The sequence below is a fragment of the Erythrolamprus reginae genome, chromosome 1, assembly GCF_031021105.1.
Source record: "Erythrolamprus reginae isolate rEryReg1 chromosome 1, rEryReg1.hap1, whole genome shotgun sequence".
Taxonomy (NCBI): Eukaryota; Metazoa; Chordata; class Lepidosauria; order Squamata; family Dipsadidae; genus Erythrolamprus; species Erythrolamprus reginae.
The window spans coordinates 150,678,984-150,699,520 of record NC_091950.1 but is presented as its reverse complement, the minus strand read 5'-3'; the positions used below and the strand labels follow the sequence as shown (position 1 = coordinate 150,699,520).

Sequence of the window (20,537 nt, the reverse complement as noted above, 5' to 3'; positions counted from 1 at the left end):
TTCTATGTTTCTATGTTTCTATGAGCTAGGGCAACGTCTCACATGCCAGCAGATATGGCTCCATGTGCCACCTGTGGCACCCGTGTCATAGGTTCACCATCACTGAGCTAAACCATGGGAATGTCTAAAAAATGACAGACAAGTCTGGACAAAGGCTTGGACTAAATACAGTCCACTGGAGAAGGAAATAACAATGTTTTTCAGTACTCTCTGCCAAAAAAATAAAATGCAAATTTACCATGTCTAAGTTCTTGCCTGCCGCCCCCACCCCCACCCCCCCATCTAGCAAAACAGACATAGTTTTGCTATTCTTAATCATTTTGCAGCAGGTGTGACTTCCTCCAGTGCTACCACGTCCAATGAAGGCTCGAGAGATCCTCCCGCATTCAACAGATAATCCTACCAAATATGAATATGGAAATAAATCAAGAAGGGATAAAGGGAGAAGATCAGTTCTAATTGTCCTTAAGAGGAAACAGAAGAAGACTCAGTAAAGCCAATCTTCTACAACCTGGTATCCTCCAGATGTGTTGGCCTAAACGAAGCACATGGTTTATTTGGAATAATGGTGAATGCTTAAGTCTTACTCACTGGCAAACAATTCCAAAGCTGTCCCTGTCAGAGAGTTTAGCTTCCTTTTGTGCCGCCATGAAGTACAATGCTGCCATCTAATGGAGAGCCAAGGAAACATATTTGGATCAGTTTTGGGGGTTCTTATTTTAATACTTCATTGGAGGAAGCATTGCCATGTAGTATTAAATTGGCATGTGATGCTAAGGTTCCCTCCACCTTCAGTATTTGTACTGACCAGTATCGACACTCTAGATAAAAAGAATCTTTTGTCAAAACAGGATATAAATTGTGAAAAGATAAATTTGAAAAGAATGCATCCGTATTTTGGAACTAATATATATATAGCAGGGGTCTCCAACCTTGGCAACTATAAGACTTGTGGACTTCAACTCCCAGACTTCCTAGGAGTTCAAGTCCACAAGTCTTAAATCTGCCAAGGTTGAAGACCCCTGATCTATAGTGTGCTTTTTATGGAAGTTATTCATAAAAATGACCTACATCAGAATTTAATTCATCCATGTGCTAAAGCAATGAATAATCTGGACCCCCATGAGTCTTTTTCTCCTATTTGATCTTCCTCACATTGATCCTAAGAGTGTTGGATAAAGGTGTCTCCTGTAGTTTTATTTCTTATGCATTTGTGTCCATTAAAATTGCACAAAGAGCTCAACAGTGATGGGAAAGATACTGAGATGGTACCAACTCTCATTCTTTTAGGTTGTTAATTGAATAAACTCAAAGAACATAAGAACGTAATAACATAAGAAGAGCCATGCTGAATCAGGCCAAAGCCCATCGAGTCCAGCATTCTGTGCCACACAGTGGCAAGAACGCCAAGAAGCCCCCCGGCTGTTTTGGAAGGTGACAGAGGGCGGCAGCACTTCTCGGCAGCCTCCTGAACCTGAACCCGAACTTTTGCTTAACTTCCAAGTTCAGCGTTCGGGAGAATGCCGAGAAGCGCCCGGCTGTTTCAAAAGGTGACAGCCTGGCAGCAGCGCCCAACAAAGCACCGTTTTTGTGATTTTTTTTTTGCTTGCACGCATTAATTGGTTTTACATTGTTTCCTATGGGAAACATTGTTTCGTCTTACGAACTTTTCACCTTATGAACCTCCTCCCGGAACCAATTAAGTTCGTAAGATGAGGTATCACTGTATAGTCTTTCTATATGATGTCTTTCTCAGGATGCTCTTCTACTAGTCTTTTCTTCTTCTTCTTCGTCTTCTTCGTCTTCTTCTTCTTCTTCTACTACTACTACTACTAGTAGTAGTAGTAGTAGTAGTAGAAGAAGAAGAACAACAACTTCTTTATTTCTTTGGGTTTTTTTCTTTTTCTTTCTTTCTTTCTTTCTTTCTTTTTTCTTTTCCTTTGAGTCTATTTTGACTCCTGGAATCTGCCTGGACCAGACATATGGTAAGCTTTTGGAAATAGTTTACTATTTTCTTCCTCCTAGAATCGAATAGAGGCACTACAAGCTTACTGGTAGAATTGTGAAGCTGTGCAACAGGGAATTTGTGGTGTGTTTACCAATATAGAACTTCACTGATGGAACAGTGTATGGGAATGGAAATTGGAAAGTGGTCAACAGTTCTGCCACATGCCTTTTTCTAGCCGATGAGATAGGAGAATGTTAAAATGGTGGTGTATAAACAAAAGGTTTAGCAATAGAAACCACAACTCCTACACACACGTACACACACACTTATAAAAGGAAAGTAATTGGTGTTTGTTTGCTGCCAGGGGTTTGAAGACAAAGAAGCTGGTCAGTCCATTGATCGGGGGCCATAGTAAACCCCTCGCTAGGCTATCAGAGCACCGTGGTGGACAAAGTAGAGAAAGGGGTTGAAATCTGAAAAGGGATTTTAAGCTAGTTTATGCCTTTGAATGAAGCATCTTAAGAGCACAGTGGAAAAACCCTCAGTTTGCTCATTTGCATTTGAAATGAAAGTACAGGAAAAGGATGTGGGATTCATTTGTTGTGGGCAAGACTTTGTGTTCCAATCCCAGGATGTTTGGTGAGAAAAATGGAATATTCCAGAATGAGAACAAGGAGCCCGGAATTCATTACAAAAACTGCATGAATGTGCTCATCTAAACAGTACGTTGATTTTCTCGGGAAACTTTATCATCATATAACATCACAGAAATGCAAAGACGCACAAGAGCCTATGAATACTATATTAGAAATGTGAAACTCTTTGGTGGTATTGGAGAAGATAGGAAAGAAAGCTACATGGCAACCCACTTATTGTCTTTCACCCTGTCGGCAGATCTAAGGAAATTGATTTTTATCCTTTCTGAAGAAAAACAAGACAGATTATGACATTTATGACCAAGATTTGCCATAAAGATTGTATTAAACAAAGAAAGAATATGCTTTTGTTATAGAAATGTGGGGCCCTTGATGTAAAACTGTTTCACGTGGAAGTTAGACAGAGACAAGGTTCAAAAACATTAACGGAAAAAATGAAACCCCAGACAACTTAATTTTCCTAAGAAAAGTGGAATAGTTGTATTCTGAGTATAACAGTGAATTGTTTTTATTTATTTATTTATTGTTTGTGTTAGAAGGGACTCTGGGGGGTCTTCAAGTTCAATCTCCTGCTGGTGCAGGATACCCTATACCAGTAATGGCAAACCTATGGCACGGATGCCCTAGCTCAGCTCCAATGTGCATGTGTGTGCCGGCCAACTGATTTTTGGCTTGCACAAAAGCTCTGGGAGGGCATTCTTGGCTTCCAGAGAGCCTCCAAAAGGATGGGGAGGGTGTTTTTACCCTCCCCCTGGCTCCAGGGAAGCCTTTGGGGCCTGGGGAGGGCAAGACACAAGCCTACTGGGCCCAACACAAGTTGGGAAACAGGCCATTTCCAGCCTCCAGAGGGCCTCCATGGGACAGAGGAAGTTGTTTTTGCCCTCCCCAGGCATTGAATTATGGGTATGGGCACTCGCGCATGTGTGATAGCATGTATGCATGCTCTTTCTGCACCCGAGGAAAAAAAGGTTCACCATCACTGCCCAATACTATCCCAAACATATGGCAGTCCAATCACTTCTTGAAGATCTCCAGTGTTGGGGCATTCACAACCTCCACCAGCAAGCCATTCCACTGGTTGATCGCTCTCACCATGAGAAAGTTCTTCCTTATTTCCAGGTTGAATCTCTCCTTGGTCAACTTCCATCCATTTCTTCTGGTCTGGCCCACTGTTACCCTGGAAAACAGTGTGACCCCCTGCTCTACGTGGCAACCCCTCAAGTACCAGTATACCACTATCATGTCCATCCCTGGCCCTCCTCTTCACTAGACTGTCTATTTTCAAGGAATCCTATTGACTTTGGAGGCATGAGTCTTATAACAAAGGACAAGACAGGGTTAAATTGAAATATGAAATAGAAGGAAGGTCTTGCTCAAAAGAGACAAGGATCTGCCATAGTATTGTAGATGAAGCGCCACATATATACAGTATATGCAATGCTGTCATCTTGGCCACATATATACAGTATGCTGTCATCTTGGCTTTTTCCATTTTTATGTATGCATTTTATCTTAAATCTACAGACGGGGAAAAAAGACATCAACATATTGAACAATGCCACAAAAGTTGCAGGCTGAGGTGTCTGTCACCTTCTTTGGATCCCTTGCCAAAGAATTTGCACCAAAACATTTATGAAAGTTATAATAAAGACATCAGACTGGGGAATGTTAGTGCTTACTGTCCGATTGTCTGGAGCATTTGCCAAGATACCCAACTCAGAACATACTCAACAGAGGAAGAGGGTTTTAGGCTGCTACTTTCAGGCCAGAGCACAGAGTTCATTCAGACTACCCAATCTGGAAATGCTTGACCTGCCCTATGAGAGGTCTTCTTTCGTCTTTCTTCTCACCATAGAAACTTCTGTTCGGGCTCCTCTCCCAATACAACCTTTGCAGGAGAACGTTGAGAAGGGCTCTGAACAGAGGTAGGATTCAGCTGGTTTGGACCAGTTTGGACGAACTGGTAATAGTGACCTATGGGTGGCCCTGCCCACCCGCTCGGGCACAACCCTGACCTATATCACTGAGGTTTGTGATCCCGCACGCATGTATGGACGTAGAGAGAATTGCCGTATTTTTTGACACTGCATGCATGCAGACAGCATGAATGAATTGCCATACTTTTGATGCAGTGCCCATGCGTGCAAAGTGCACACAAGAGTGAAGAGAGCAAACACATGCACACACTCATATTTTATATTCTGGGCAAACCGGTTGTTAAATTGTGTGAAGCTCACTTCTGGCTCTGAAGCAGAACAAAGTGAAGGAACATGTTTCTCTTATCTTATCTTAATTCCCTCAACACTGTCAGATTTTCTACTAAATCTGCACTTCTATTCTACTAGTTTTTCTCATCATTCCTTTCACCCATTTCCTCCCATGTTGACTGTATGACTGTAACTTGTTGCTTATATCCTAAGATTTTTATTAATATTGCTTCTTCATTGCTTATTTGACCCCTATGACAATCATTAAGTGTTGTACCACATGATTCTTGACAAATGTATATTTTATTTTATGTGAATGATGAGGCAGCAGCCATCTCGATCACCGGAACATAGAAACTTTAATAAAATCACTTAGCTTTCGTTAGCGTGCTGCTAACTTCGTCAGAGTTTTAAAATGCCGAAATGCCGAAGTTAGCAGCACGCTAACGAAAGCTAAGTGATTTTATTAAAGTTTCTATGTTCCGGTGATCGAGATGGCTGCTGCCTCATCATTCACGTATGTACCTGGAACTCGCATTTTTAGGACTATTCTTGATTTTATTTTATGTACGCTGAGAGCATATGCACCAAGACAAATTCCTTGTGTGTCCAATCACACTTGGCCAATAAAATTCTATTCTATTCTATTCTATTCTATCCATGGGGCCATGTTGCTTTGTAAAGCAGCACTCAGCAGATTTCATTCAAACCTATCAAAACCAACTTTGCAAGTCTTTTCAGGTTCATACAGCTTTTATTGGCTGGTGATAATTTATATATTTTATATTTTATGCCTGTTCTCAGTGTTCTGAAGTTGTCAGAAGTGAAAGCAAAGGCATAACCAACTTCAAAACAGCTTGAAATTCCTGGCGTTTGTCAATCACATAGTGGTCTAAAATGCTTCCATTGTGAAGGACATAAAAGCTGAGCTGACATAATTTCCCAAAAAAGAATTAGACTGAATCATTAAAGGATTTGGACTCAGCTGGAGAGAAAAAAATGGTAAAGTGGTAAATATGAATATGAGGAATTTTGACCAGACGACTGAATATATTCAAGGCTCCTCATGTCCTTCAAGAAATATCAGGAAAAGGAAACTGAAGCAGACAATAAACTTCAAAATTAGAATCTTCCATGTAGAAAAAACCAAACTGGGTGGTTTTTACAATAAAAATGCAAACATTTAGTATGTTTTAAACAAACAAAATTGCAGACTTGAAGGCAAATATTATGTATTAATGCATATGTTGATTTAAAGGGTTGACAAATGTCATGTTACATATATCTTTGTACAGTATGTTTCTATGTTGTCTTGTCTTTCCCCTGAGGGCAAGATAGCTCAGAGTTTCCAAGAAAATTAAATGAAAAAAAAATCAATTCTGCTATACTTACTGTACAGAAGCAGATGGCTAGAATTTAATAGATTTTTTAAATCATACTTTTATTACTTTATAAACAACTCAATGCATCAAATGGAGCTAATACTCCTTCCTCTGCCTCCTTTCTATATTTATCTAATTTTATCTAGGTCTATCTAGTTTTCTTGGCAACAGTACATCAGTATTTTCCATTTCTTCTGATACTTTTTTTTGTTATTTAAAAAAAAACCTACTCTTTTTGGTTGATCTCTCACCATCCAGTTATACATTGAGGAAATGATTTGAAAAAGACTGGGCATGGTTTTGCCAAAAGTTATGTCCTGCTTCACTTACCTTCTGAGAAAATGCAGATACCAGCAAACTAAGAGTCATTTTGAAACATATATCCATCCTAAGATAAAATACAGAAAATAGTATATGGGCAGACTAGATGGACCATGAGGTCTTTTTCTGCCGTCAGACTTCTATGTTTCTATGAAACAGGAAGAAATGATGTTTACCTGACAGTCAAGGTCAAGAAGAGCAAGTAGGCACCATTGTTGCGGGGGAAATGCTGGATTTCTTGTCCTATTAAATCTGTGTTTCTCAACCTTGGCAGCTTTAAGATGTGTAGACTTCAACTCCCATAATAGCTGGCTGAGGAATTTGGGGCAAAATCCAAGCATCTTTTCAAATTGCCAAGATTGCTGAATATTGTCCTTATACAGTGGTACCCCTACCTAAGAATGCCTCTACTTACAAACTTTTCTAGATAAGAACCAGGTGTTTTTTGCCTCTTCTCAAGAACCATTTTCTACTTACAAATCCGAGCTTCCAAAACTGTAACCAGAAAAGGCAGGGAGATGCTTCCATGGGGTCTCTCTAGGAACCTCCAGGGAGGAAACTGAGCCAGAAAAGGCAGGAAGAAGTCTCCCTGGGGCCTCTTCAGGAATCTCCTGGGAAGAAACAGGACCTCCACCCTCTCTGTGATTTCCCCAATCGCACACATTATTTGCTTTTACATTGTTTCCTATGGGAAAAATTGCTTCTTCTTACAAACTTTTCTACTTAAGAACCTGATCTCGGAACAAATTAATTTCGTAAGTAGAGGTACCACTGTACTGTGCTTCTTTGGAAAATGTAGGAAAATGCTTTAGGATCTTATTCACTTAGGACAAAGGTCACCATCTTTAACATTCAAAGAGTCAGAAAAGTCCTAACTAGAAGCTCCCTGTTCAATTCTGGAGCCGATTGGAAGGTGCTTCCCCCCCACCATAGAGTCTCCTCCTAGCATGGCATCCTTTTTCCTCCGCTGCTTGGAAGTCTGGTTCCCCCACCTTAGAATCTTTTCCTAGCATGGCATCTTTTCCTTTTACCATCTGGCAATAGGGAACCGCAGTAGAGGGATGAAAGAGCCACATGAGGCTCCAGAGCCATAGGTTGCTGACCCCTGACTTAGGACATATGATTTGAATAACAACTCTTCCAAAGCACCAAAAGGCAGGAGAAGAAGCAATGCATGGAAACTAATCAAGAACAGAACCAATGTAGAACTAAGGGGAAATTTCCAGACAAAATAATTAATCAGTTGAATAACTTGACTCCAGAAGTTTTGGGTACTCCAACACTGGAGGTTTTTAACAAGAATTTGGACAACCATTTGTCTGAATTGTTATAATGTTTAGCTGATGATTAGATTAGAAGACAGACCTCTAAGTGCCTTTCAACTTATTGTGTTAACTCTTTTCAACGGAAATCCTTGTATCAGTTTTGTGGAATATTGGTGTTCCACATAGCTTGATGGGTTTTTTTTAATTAAAATGTCTTTATTTATGCCACAGATTGATTTGATGCAAGCTCAGAGTCTAAATATATTAGTCATATCTCATGTCAGCTATCTCTGGCAATTCAATGTGACTGTGCAGAGACTTAGACGGTAGCTTATTTAAAGAAATTTTTTCAGGGTGAGAGAGAATTGACCACATCTGACCTGAAAAGATTGCTTCAAAAGGAAGTCATTGCATAACTGAGTAATTTAAATGCAAATCTAAAACTTCTGGGATTTTTCTGCCTAGACAGTGTAACACAAACAAATGATGGAGTTTTGATAGGACACTAAAAAGGAAATGTACAACTAATTGCCGACCAAAAACTTGTCAGGGTTTTTTTTGGATATGCTGAAGTTCCTTAAACTGATGATTCCCAAACCCTCTGCCTGCATTCAGAACTGAGACATGTTTTCATAACTGCAGAGGGAGTTACCAAATCCAAACCATTTTAATTATTGTTGGAGAAAGTCCGATTTAGGAAATCAGACATATTAGTAACTTGTGTGCCATTGGATGATACAATAGAGGGACTATGAAGTTATAATTCAGGAATCTTAGTTAAATCTTGCCAAAGTGAACAATTTTTAAGTTGTTCACTGACTAGAGTTTGAATGTTTGCCCTAGTAGATCTCATTCTGGGTTTGTTTGGTTTTTTAACCTTTTTTCCCTAAAGTATGTTTTACTTAAATACTACTCTGGTAGGCTAATACATTAAGCTAGACCTGCATTTAAAAACCAGTATTTAATACAAAATATTAGTCACTATGGTGGGTGCTGGGTGAAAAAAAATTAGCCCACATTATGGTTTAAAACCCTGCTGTTCTGTTCGGGTCTGTGAGACCCGAAATCAAAGTTTGAGACCCTGTAAAAAAATTTCCCTGCATATCTGAAACTTGAAATTTCATGACTTTTCATCATTTCAGGGGTTCTCTCTATGAGAATTTTTTTTTGGGGGGGTGGGAGGTTTCTTTCTTGCTGGAAAAAAAAAACTCCCTAATGTTATGTTCCCGGGTCTATTTGACCCGGACTGCAAATTGATCATTTTAGGTACTTATATTTGGTCTTTTTGAAAGCTTTTTTCACCTGGAAACATGTTTGAACATTTCTGCACACAATGGAATGAAAATTGAACTGAAAAAAATAATCCTTATTGGTTTATTTTGCACATAAATGTGCCTCCCCCCCGTTTTTGTGAAAGTTTTTTTCAATTTATGGATAGTTTTGCTTGCAAAATGCAGTCTATTTTACTGGAGTTGGTGTGGGAATGGTACCTTGAACATTTCTGAATATAAGAAAAATATAAAGGAACTGAAAAAAATGATTCTTACTGGTTTTTTAACATCAGAAATAAGGCCTCCCCCCCCCCCCTCGGCTGCTTGCAACCATTTTCACTTTTTTTTTTTAATGCTCCAAATCCGAAATATTCTTTAAAATCTTAGGCATCCATTTACTCAATTTAACAATGCTGATCATCAAAAAATATTTTTGGGGGTGGTGACTAATTGTTTTCTGGGCAAAAAAAAATCATAACTTCGAATCTGTTTCTGTTCGTATATGACCGGACCAAAAAAATTTTTTTTAGGTACTTGAATTTGATCTTTTGAAAACTTTTTCAACTGGAAAACTAGTTTGAACATTTATGAACATAATGATATGAAAATTGAACTGGAAAAATTGAGACTTATATTTTTATTTTGATCAAAAAGCCTCTCCCCCCATCCTTTCTGAATTTCGTGTCAATTTCTATTTTTTAAGGCTACAAATCCCTAAGGAATTTTCCCCCAAAAGGTTTGATATACTAAATTGAACATTTCTGAATATAAGAAAAATATAAATGAACTGAAAAAAATGGTTCTTATTGGTTTATTTTTGCCACAAAAGGGACCCCCCCCCCCGGCCTTGCTCTGTGCCATTATTGTCACTGTTTATACATATTTGTCTAGAAATATTTGGAATATCCTTTTGAAAATCAACCACATTGTAGCCAGATAACTAATTTTATGAAAGAAATCCATTTTACTAAAAAAAGTATGTAAGTTTGAAATTAACAGCATAATTTTTATATAAATTGAAATAACTTTATATGCAAAATAAACCAATATGCATCAATTTTTCCACTTCAATTTTCATATCATTATGTTCAGAAATGTTCAAGCTACAAATCCCACACCAACTTTAGCAAAATTGAATGTATTCTGCTAGCAAAACTATCCATAAAGTGAAGACTATGTCACAGAAACGGGGGGGAGGCACATTTATGTGCAAAATAAACCAATAAGGATTAATTTTCTCAGTTCAATTTTCATATCATTGTGTGCAGAAATGTTCAAGCTACCAATCGCACACCAACTTTAGTAAAATAGAATGGATTTTGCAAGCAAAACTATCCATAAATTGAAAAAAACTTTCACAAAAACGGGGGGAGGCACATTTATGTGCAAAATAAACCAATAAGGATTAATTGTTTCAGTTCAATTTTCATTCCATTGTGTGCAGAAATGTTCAAACATGTTTCCAGGTGAAAAAAGCTTTCAAAAAGACCAAATATAAGTACCTAAAATGATCAATTTGCAGTCCGGGTCAAATAGACCCGGGAACATAATATTAGGAAGTTTTTTCGAACAGAACAGCAGGGTAATGCAAAATAGGAAGACATAGTTTGTATTTTAGTAGCTTATTTTAACGTAACACTTGATATTGTTTTATACACTTGTGATCTTCCCTTATAGTGGCATTCAGAAGATGGAATTAAAAATATCAACACATCATTTCTTTTGTTTGTCCACCATCATCTTATCACCTCAATATAGTTTCATCAAATTATTCATTGGTAATTTGTTTCACATATGTACAAAATTGGCTCATGCCCTTTGAATCATCTTACCACAGGTGGTGAAATTCCCTTCCACACATCTGGCCCTCTGGAACTTGGTTCTGCTGGTTGGCTTGGGGAACCAATGGTCTAGGCCAGGGGTAGGCAAAGTTGGATCTTCTGTGACATGTGGACTTCAACTCCCAGAATTCCTGAGCTACATGATAGGCTCAGGAATTCTGGGAGTTGCAGTCCACAAGTCAAGGGCAAACTTTGCCTACCCCTGGTCTAAGCTGGAGATGGTTGGTACAGGGATAGAGGTCCATTCTGCTTTACCCCTTGGTTTTTTACTCTGTATTTTAATTTTTGGAATTTTACATTATTTTGATAATTGTTTTTATAGTGCTCAAAAAAATAATAAAGGGAGCACTCAAATAACACATCCTAGATCTGAATGAAATTTCTCATTGAATACTTGTGCTGTTTAAGTGTTACCTTTATTTTTTTGAGCAATGTATATTTATATCTTTTACTGCATTGTAAGCCACCCAGAGTCACTTTGCATAACAAGATGGGTGGCCTATAAAGTTACTGATGTGTCTTATATTGAAATACAGTATCTTGATCCAAGTTGTTATATAGTATGTTACCACTGTCGCTTCCTACGACTTTGTGTAGCCCTTGTTATAGAATTCAGGTGTGATAGAATTCCATAAATTTCTTTAGCTTCTATATTGAATGTTGAAAGATGCATACTCATGTATTTAGAGCCTTAAAAAAGTATACATGCCCTTACTAAAAGAAATAGAAGCTTTGTGAGTGTTGTGTAAGATTTAATCTGCCACCTTCTCTGGACCACTTGCCAGAGTTTGCACCAAAAACATTTGTAAAAAGTATGGCGGAGACATCAGACTGGATAACTTTGGTGCTTACTGTTATACTTAGTACAAAAGGTATTCTGAAATTTGCATTGGTTTTACCAAATTAGATTTCCTTCAAATCTTTCTTCACTGTTTAGAAACAGCAGATTCACCTCAAATTTCTCTTTGGATAAACCTATATTCACCTTAGTGTTTGGTTGTATGAACCTCTGTGGTGAACCAAATTTGCAGCGTAAGGTTGCAAGAGTGAATACAACTACCATCACAAGTACCCTGTGCAAAAAGTAGAGAGACTTTATTCCTTCACTCCCTTAAAGTTTGAGTTATAATTCCAACAATCCAGATACCAAGCTGGGCAATTCAAGCAACAGCATATTTGATATAATTGATTTGGTTTAAAATCTTATTGTGGATAAAGCCATACTAAGAACTGCAATGAGTCAAGAAATTACTGTACAAAGAGGAACGAAAGCTTGGGTGGTAAAATATAGAGAATTCTTTCTATATAAACACATAAAAAGGGATTATTCGTGTAAATTAGTTTTCCAACCTTAATAACTTTAAGACATGGATTTTATTTTTCTCTTCCTTTCTTGCTACTCTCTATGTTATATGTAAGTGAACATTTCTGTCCGAGTTTTAAAAAAAATGGAGATATGCAAGAAAGAAAAGAAACATGGTTTCATAGAGTCATAAATACTGGCAAGAAATCTGTAACAATAGTTCCAGGCGAGTAGCAAAATAAAGTTGACAAGTCACAATTTTAATAAGGATCTCCCCAGTTTATGTTGGCAATTCTAATGACAGTCTTACTAGATATAAACCCATAATTCATTGGATGCATTTCTTCCCCCCCATGGAGATAAATTAGATGTTGGATTTGTGTTGTTTGGATTCATTCTGAAAGTTTCCATCACAGCAGTCACGTAATAAGTTGATGATATACAAAGGGATTATTCATGTAAATCAGTCTCCCAACCTTGGTAACTTTAAGACATATGGACTTCTTCTAGGAGTTGAAGTCCACATGTCTTGAAGTTGCCAAGGTTGGGAGATCCTGAGATAAATAATGAGGATTCCGTTGGTTTGGGAAGGCCCTGCTGTAGCAAAAACATCCAACCAATTTTAAACACATTATTTGTTTATCCTCTGGGGCAGGGGCGGTATTTGGTAGTTAAAAGCAAAATGTCATTTTTCAGTTTCTAGGCTCTCAACATTTTAGAGAATAGAAGATAAGAATAGCGAGATGCATAAATGGCACGGATGGACAATTATAGGAGCCTTCATAGATGTATTATTACGGTATCTCGTTATTACTGACCTCTGGATTAATTGACTTCTGGATTTTGAATCATGAGGGTGAGAAGATCAAAAAATGTGGAACAGCTTTGAAAGGAAGGCAAAGAAGCAGTTTTAAAAATAAACGAAAACTATGCAAACTGTTGCAGCAGAAGAAATGTTGATATTCATTGCCTTGCATTATACACAGAAAAGTTTCTACCTACAGTATATCCAAGGCAGAGAACTTAACAATGCACAGGCAAACAACCCATTCAGGGATGGTTCTGTCCCTTCTGTTAATTTTTAATTGACTTTTCTGAGCTCAGTTGGACAGACTTCCTGTATTAATTTCTCTATGTATTTATTGCTCTAATTACTACTGAAATCATGTACAACATTTCATTTAAATTACAAATAAAACTAAGCAAAATAGGATATCTTTTGAAAATTTAAATGTAGGAAAAAGAATCACTAGATGGAACATTTCCTGATAGGCACAAGTTGCTTTTGGCTTCTTCCAGTCGACTCTAGACAGTTCAATGCAATCTTCCAAAGTAAAGCATCTAAAACATTCTTTTTAAAAAAAATTATATCTAAAAAATTCATAAATAAATGGTTGGTTGGCTCCTAATTCTGATTAAGGGATTATGTTCTGGTATGTCCTTTGAGAGTACCCTACAGCCAAAGAAGTGGAATGTTCACATGCCATGGTGAACAATGGTCTCATTGGATCGCACCATTGATTTTGAAGTTCTATTATTCAGCAGTACATCCATTGGAATAAACATTATTTCTGGAAAAACGATGCTAGGAAAGGGAGGACAATCTACATCCCACCTGTTTCATGCTATTAAAAGTCAAGTTGGAGGAGCTTCGATTTGTTTCAACTTCCGATTCAAATCAGGAAATCCAGAAAAATAAATTCTTCTCAAAGGGATGTCCACTCAGTATTTTAAGGCAAAAGTTCTGCAGCCTTCTAGATAACTGTGCGTGATTAATATAGAAGACACTACCCAAGAATGGCAAGAATGCTGATAATATAATTGTGTGTTTATTTGTTTAAACCATTTCATTTAATGCATAGAAGAAAGGTCCCGCAGTGGTCCTTGATCATGTTAGCGAAGTCTTGCTTTTAATAGTGAAAAATGGCAGAGGGCAACAGATCAAAAGCTAATATTTCAGATTACTTTTCAGTGCGCCTTACATAGATATTCCATGAAGTCAGTGTAATATTTGCCCTGAAATTTAGCAGGATACATCTTATCACCAGCTTGCTCTTTTGCCAAATATTTCTTTAAATACACACCACAAAAATAACTTGGATAGAGCCTGTTTTGAATCAACCATTTATGAACTATTCAGACTAATTACTGCCACAAGATGTAACTCAGTCCTGTTGCCTCTTCCCATTTGTTTCTCTAGCGCATTCACTTTAACTGCAGATGGAAAACAGATATATAAGCTGCCTGTTGGGCTATTGGTCCAATGGGGCTGCTGTTGTTTTAATCATTTGGGCCAATGTCTGCCTCTTAATTAAGGACAATCAGTGAACCGTGATAGGAAAAAACAGCCTGGTATATGTCAACTTCTATATTATAAAGAACTGATTCCTCATGTCTATATTTAGCTGCGTCTCAAATGCCCTCTATAAAAGATGATTAAAAAACATATATTGCCAATGCCTGCCAGCTCTGTTAGGATAAAAAGGCACATTCTTGTTAACATTACGCTAATCCAAGCCAATTTGCTACTAATGAGGAAGGACGTTTCTTTAATCTATATTGACAAATCAGGAAATTGTTTTTCTTCCATATTAACACTGAGGATACGTCTAAGGATAACAGGAGGACTTAGTGGGAGACTGAGAAGAAACATGCTCTTCTATCCGCTAAAGTTCTGTCTCAGTTTAACCAAGAAGTTTTTCTTTGTTTTAAACAAGCCTGGGCCTGCTTAAATGTTATTTATTTTTCAGATATTATTTATTAATGCTGCTGAGAAGGAAATTTAGAAAATAGCTACTTTTAGACATGAGATTTAAACAAACCACTGTGAGAGTTTCATACAACAGCTCGGAGGGAAGAAATGTTGCAGTTTAAGGTCGGTGAGTTTATAATGGCTTACACCCCCCTTCTCTCTCTCTCACATACAAATGCAATATAATTTGGCTGTTCTACCTCTCAGGAACATTCTTTAAATATCAAGCTACATATACAATTAGCTAAATCACCCAATTATTCCAAGACAGAACTTCAGAAATTGCTAGGGAAAATTCACTAGCAAACACAGTTTTAAAAAAAAGAGTTTTTAAAATGGGGGGTGGGGGTGGGGGAGGAAAGGCTAGAGCCACACAGAATAAATGTACAACAAAGAAAAGTGCATTTCAAATAGGTTTCTTTGGCAAGATTACATAATACTCTGTGCGCAGAGGGTGCTTTGAGTGCATTCTGTATAAAATCCAACATCTTCTAAATCATTACATAACATACATGTGCTAAAATTACATTAGACCTGAGTCCCAGGTATTGGACGTGGAGGGGGTTATTTTTCCCAGGGGAAAAAAAGCCTGTTTGCTGATATCCCTAAAAACTCAACCTTCTCTCAGGGTTTGAAACTCAAGAAAGGTAAAGTACATGATCCTGGACCAGAGGATGTCTGCCCTGCATCACAAAAGTTTATTTATGCCACTGATAAAGTTGGATTTGTGATTAAACCAAAAAAGGAGGAGGAGGAGGAGGAGGAGGAGGAGGAGGAGGAGGAGGAGGAGGAGGAGGAGGAGGAGGAGGAAGAAGAAGAAGAAGAAGAAGAAGAAGAAGAAGAAGAAGAAGAAGAAGAAGAAGATTGATATAGCCAGTCATTCACTCACATCTGGAGTAAATCACTATGAACCAGTGAATAAGGCACATGAATTAGACCAGCCTTTCTCCATTCGCTGCTCACTAGATAGCGTGGTATGGGCCTTCTTAGAACTCCTTGATCATGTTAACCCATATGTTAATTAGAAATTCTGGGACTTGTAGTCCCATTGAGAGGATATCAGGTTAATGGAAGGTGGCTTAGCATAACAACCTCCTGTTCGAGATTCTAGAAAAGGAAAGAGATAAAACCAAAGTTGTGGCAATAGCTTTTCAGTTCTTATGTATATCCAAAACAATCCTGTCTGGCATGGCTGGATCAACAGTCCATCGTGATGGACCAGGGTTGAGGTTTTAATCTTTGGTCTACATCCTCACAAATAACTGGAGTAGCCCAACATGCCACTTGAGGAAACTTTATTAAAAGTCATTCATTTTCTGACCCAACCAATATATGCAAAAAGATTGTAGGGTTTAGAGGCGAGCCAGATTTCCCATTCGTTCTAGAAACTCTGAGAGAAGGACTGGGAAGGTGAGCTACGTAAGTACAAGTTTATTCCTAAAATGCAGCACTGTCTTGATACAAGCTGGACAAGCAACAAGCTATATAATGTGATTAGGCTTTGCCTCAGCGAGTAGGCTAAAAGGAGAGGGATCTTAAACTTTCCAGCTTTAGCTTGTGAGTTAGTACAGGAACAGTGCACAAGGCGTGGCTGGAAGCAGATATTTCATTCACATGCATGTGCCTACCAATGTATTTACTGATATGTAACTACTGGATACTTATATCAACTTACTTTCATTTGAATGTCAAAAAAACCAAAAAAGCATGAACCATTAACTTCCAATATACTTTTCCTGTGGCAAGGGAGCAAGCACCGTGTAAGGGGACAATTTTAAAAATCAGTGGGGGAAAAAATGAAATCTGAAAAATAGAGACTTTCAAAATATATATATATATTTATAATATTTATATATCTATATAGACACAGTCTTTCTCTAATTGGTTAATGGCAGGGTGAGACACTTGCAGGTGAGGCAGGGGAGGGGGGAATCATCTTGCTTGAATTTTTCGGAAGGAGAGAGAAATTGAGAACAAACATAAAGAATAAATCTCGCAGTCTCCAGCATCCCATCTGACTATGGATGGGGCTCAGAGCCTGGATGATGATGAAGCCAAAACCGGATGTTCCCACTCCATCCAAGTACCTGTCTCAACAAATTCTCCGTTTGCAAAACTCATGCTTTATACAACAATATCCAGAAACGAATCTCTCTCCGCACACTTTCACACATACGCGCACCGTTTTCCCTCATGTCATTCAGCAATAAAAGTACAAATGTATTCGTGCTCATTTGCTCAGGCAGAAGATGAACAATGGGGTGGAATGAGGAATTTTGTATAATGGCATTGCATCGGGGCATACGATTAGCCGGTGCTGCTTCTATAGCATTCAGGAGATGGAACTGACCTCAGGTTTTGACATTTTGCTCAGGAAGATCATGTTAACAAAATGAAAATTTTATACTGTCACCACTTCCCAGACCTGATATTTTCCAGATATATTAGGATTAAGGCTCCCAGAATTTCAGGGAGGAAAAATCCCAGGGCATCTGGAGGTGACAAACGAGTTGCTTAGAGAATATTCTATGGGGTAGGAGGAATGAAGGGAGCTGCAAAACTCAAAGATGAAAAATAAAAGCAACAGGGCCCAAAACAAAACAAAATAAATACTTTGTGTAAATTTCATTTTCTTTAGAAAAAAAATTATTGATTAGCTTACATTATTTTGTCAGTATATTTCATACATACTTACATACGTACATATATATATTATATAAGAAGGCAATGAAAATGCTGGGGAAATTTAGGTGACTGCATGTCTCGCAAGTTGTCGTACTGATTTTTAATGAACACTGCATGAGTTTATACGAAGGATGTCATCAACATGGCCTCCATCCCAAAAATGTTTTTGTTCTTCACTATTTCATGACCTATTTGATGGAAAGACCAACTTCCATTCATGGTTTCTAGTGGAGGCCACTGAATTGTGTTGGGGGATATCAGTGGTGTTGGAGACCTGCAAAGAATTAGGTCCACCTTGCTATATAGCATTTTGGACAACAATAACTCATTGACAACAATGATTTCAATTAGGACTTGTTGAATTGCACCTGCCATTTCAATAGCAGTGAACAAAATTTTATAGGTTTGGGTTATTAGAGGGCAGGGATAGAATGTTTCATGTTATTTCAATGCGTGTGGTTTTGGAACCAGTTTGTACTGGATCAATTGCTATATTGCAAAACATCAGTGGCTTTCTTGAATCTAGCCTAATATTTAAAAATTCACAATAAGCCCATAGGCAGAATGAGTAATAGAAAAGAGTTTCTTTTTATCCATTCAGCACATCTTTAAATCTAGAAACTGCCAATTGTAGAAGTTTGGGAAGATAATGAGAAATTCTCATTACACTACAGAAATACTACGTGATAGATCAATTGACATTATTCACTCTCTCCTTGATAGACACCAAGCATGAATAGTTTACAGATAATATATATGTGGCCTCCATTAGAAATGCCAAAAATCATTCTAGTAGAAGGATTTAACTGTGATGTTCAATATAAGAAGATACAATTTTTCTGCAACTGCTACATTTTCTCATTTACTCTGGAAAGGATATGAAGTTGCTTTGCATGAAATAATATGCAACATAAAGGAACAGTTTCCCTTTTTATACTAAATGTCAATCTAGTGTAACATGATTAGCGGGTCAGTGCAAAAACCTACTGCTTGATGCCTCCAGAAGCAAAAATAAAGCTTAATAATGCAAAAATAATGAACTAATTTTGCTGCCTTCTGTATGCCCACTGTCTTTTTGAAACAGCTAGAGCCATGATTAAATCGACAAGTCTTTATAATGGCTATTCTTAATTGGTTCAAAACAGAATCCCCGTCCCCTCTCAATTATTGGATTGTTCATCTTGCCTTTGCTCTATTTCCATGCAACTTCCAAAACAAACGTGTATGTCTTCCTAAGGATAAGCTTGGGCAGAACTGTTTTTATCCTAAACGCAAAAGGAAGGGTATTCCCCAACTCCTGGTGGGGTTTTTTTTAACATTTGTGGGAAAGAGTTTTCTTAGGACAATTTATTCTGAGTCTCATAGCAAAGACTCTTGACAGATACTATTTTGCTTTGGCTAGCATGCTCCATAAACTATTACTTAGAAAAGAGATTCTCAGCTCTGAAACTCTTTTGTACAGATTGGTAGGTGCACATGCATGTGGGGATGAGTGTGACTACTGATTAAAATAAATACTTTCTGCTTGCACTGTCAATCTCATCGTGCTAACCGTTGCTTGTAAGTTTATTTCTCAGGTCGCGGAGGCCTGTGACCTCAAGGGGAATGAGATACATGTTCTGAATCGCCATCAGAAGGCAAGAGGCCTCACGGGTAAAGCCTCACGTTAAATACTGAAATATGTGCATTATCACAGACAGACCACATGCATGTGCACACACACTCACACACACTCATACAGACATACTTCATACTTTCAGCAGTAGTTGAACCGGGAGCATTTGCTTTTAAAAACGATTTTAGCATCTCTCTGGATATTATTTCCTGAAGCTCATATAGTCATGGGGTTTCGGTGTTTTGCCTTATTTTTCTAAACAAGCAACTACTAGATAGACCTATCCCACAAAGGTTACTAAGGTTACTTTGGCCCGTGGGGCTGAATTCTCTGATTTTTGTGCTGATCCAAAAGCCAAAATTGTTTCCGTCTCTTCTTGATCATGGCAGGGAAAGACAATGCTGTCAGTTCCTTGGTTTCTGCTACATACGTGTGTTTTGGTTGGTTTCAGCCTTCCAACAATTCAGATCACCTTTTTTTTATACACAAACCTCCCCCTTCCCCCCGCCCCCATCAGTTCACATCACTCCTTCACGATGCACTTTCCTCACACTACTTCTCGGAACAACTCCAAGTCCTTCGTCAAAATTCAAGGGCAAGAAGCCCCCTGCAAAGGGGGAAGCCACAGTTCATCTCTTGTGGGAGGAGCCAAGCATAACTCTGGAAACAAAATTGACAATGGCAGCCGCTGGCTGATCTGGGTCCAGTTCAGCAAAGAGGTGGCAAACGTTGTCCGTCGTACTGCCTTGTTTCCTAGCCACGAAGCCAAAGAGTCTGGAGGAGGACAAAGGAATTAAGGAGCGATAAAATCATGCTGATCTAAGACAAGACAAGAAGAATTGCCCCCTGCTACTTTGGATCACGACCATACTTTGCATGTGTATCAGGTAAAACTATTGATATTCCTTCTACCAGGCCATTTGAAATGCACAGGGACTCAAGAGTAATAGCTGTTAATTAATATATTATATATTTATATATATTATATACAGTGATACCTCGTCTTACGAACCCCTCGTCATACAAACCTTTCGCGATATGAACCCAGGGTTTAAGATTTTTTTGCTTCTTCTTCCAAACTATTTTCACCTTACAAACCCGCCGCTGCTCGGATGCCCCCCTCCGGACTTCCGTTGCCAGGCAAAGGCTCCCCTTGTTGGGAAATCCCACCTCCGGACCTTCCGTTGCCAGCGAAGCACCCGTTTTTGAGCTCCTGGGATTCCTCTGAGGCTTCCCTCCATGGGAAACCCCACCCCCGGACTTCCATGTTTTTGCGATGCTGCAGGGGAAT

The 20,537-nt window shown here is 38.3% G+C and overlaps 1 protein-coding gene across 1 annotated transcript in view; it reads right to left on the bottom strand.

Moving 5' to 3' along the window:
• Positions 1-14,004: 14,004 nt before the first annotated feature.
• Positions 14,005-20,537, bottom strand: part of TNS1 (tensin 1) — a 543,368-nt gene continuing 536,835 nt past the window's right edge. Inside the window, 1 exon segment of the mRNA XM_070729764.1 lies at positions 14,005-20,020. Within this exon segment, the coding sequence (XP_070585865.1) occupies positions 19,876-20,020 (145 nt within the window). The 3' untranslated portion in view covers positions 14,005-19,875.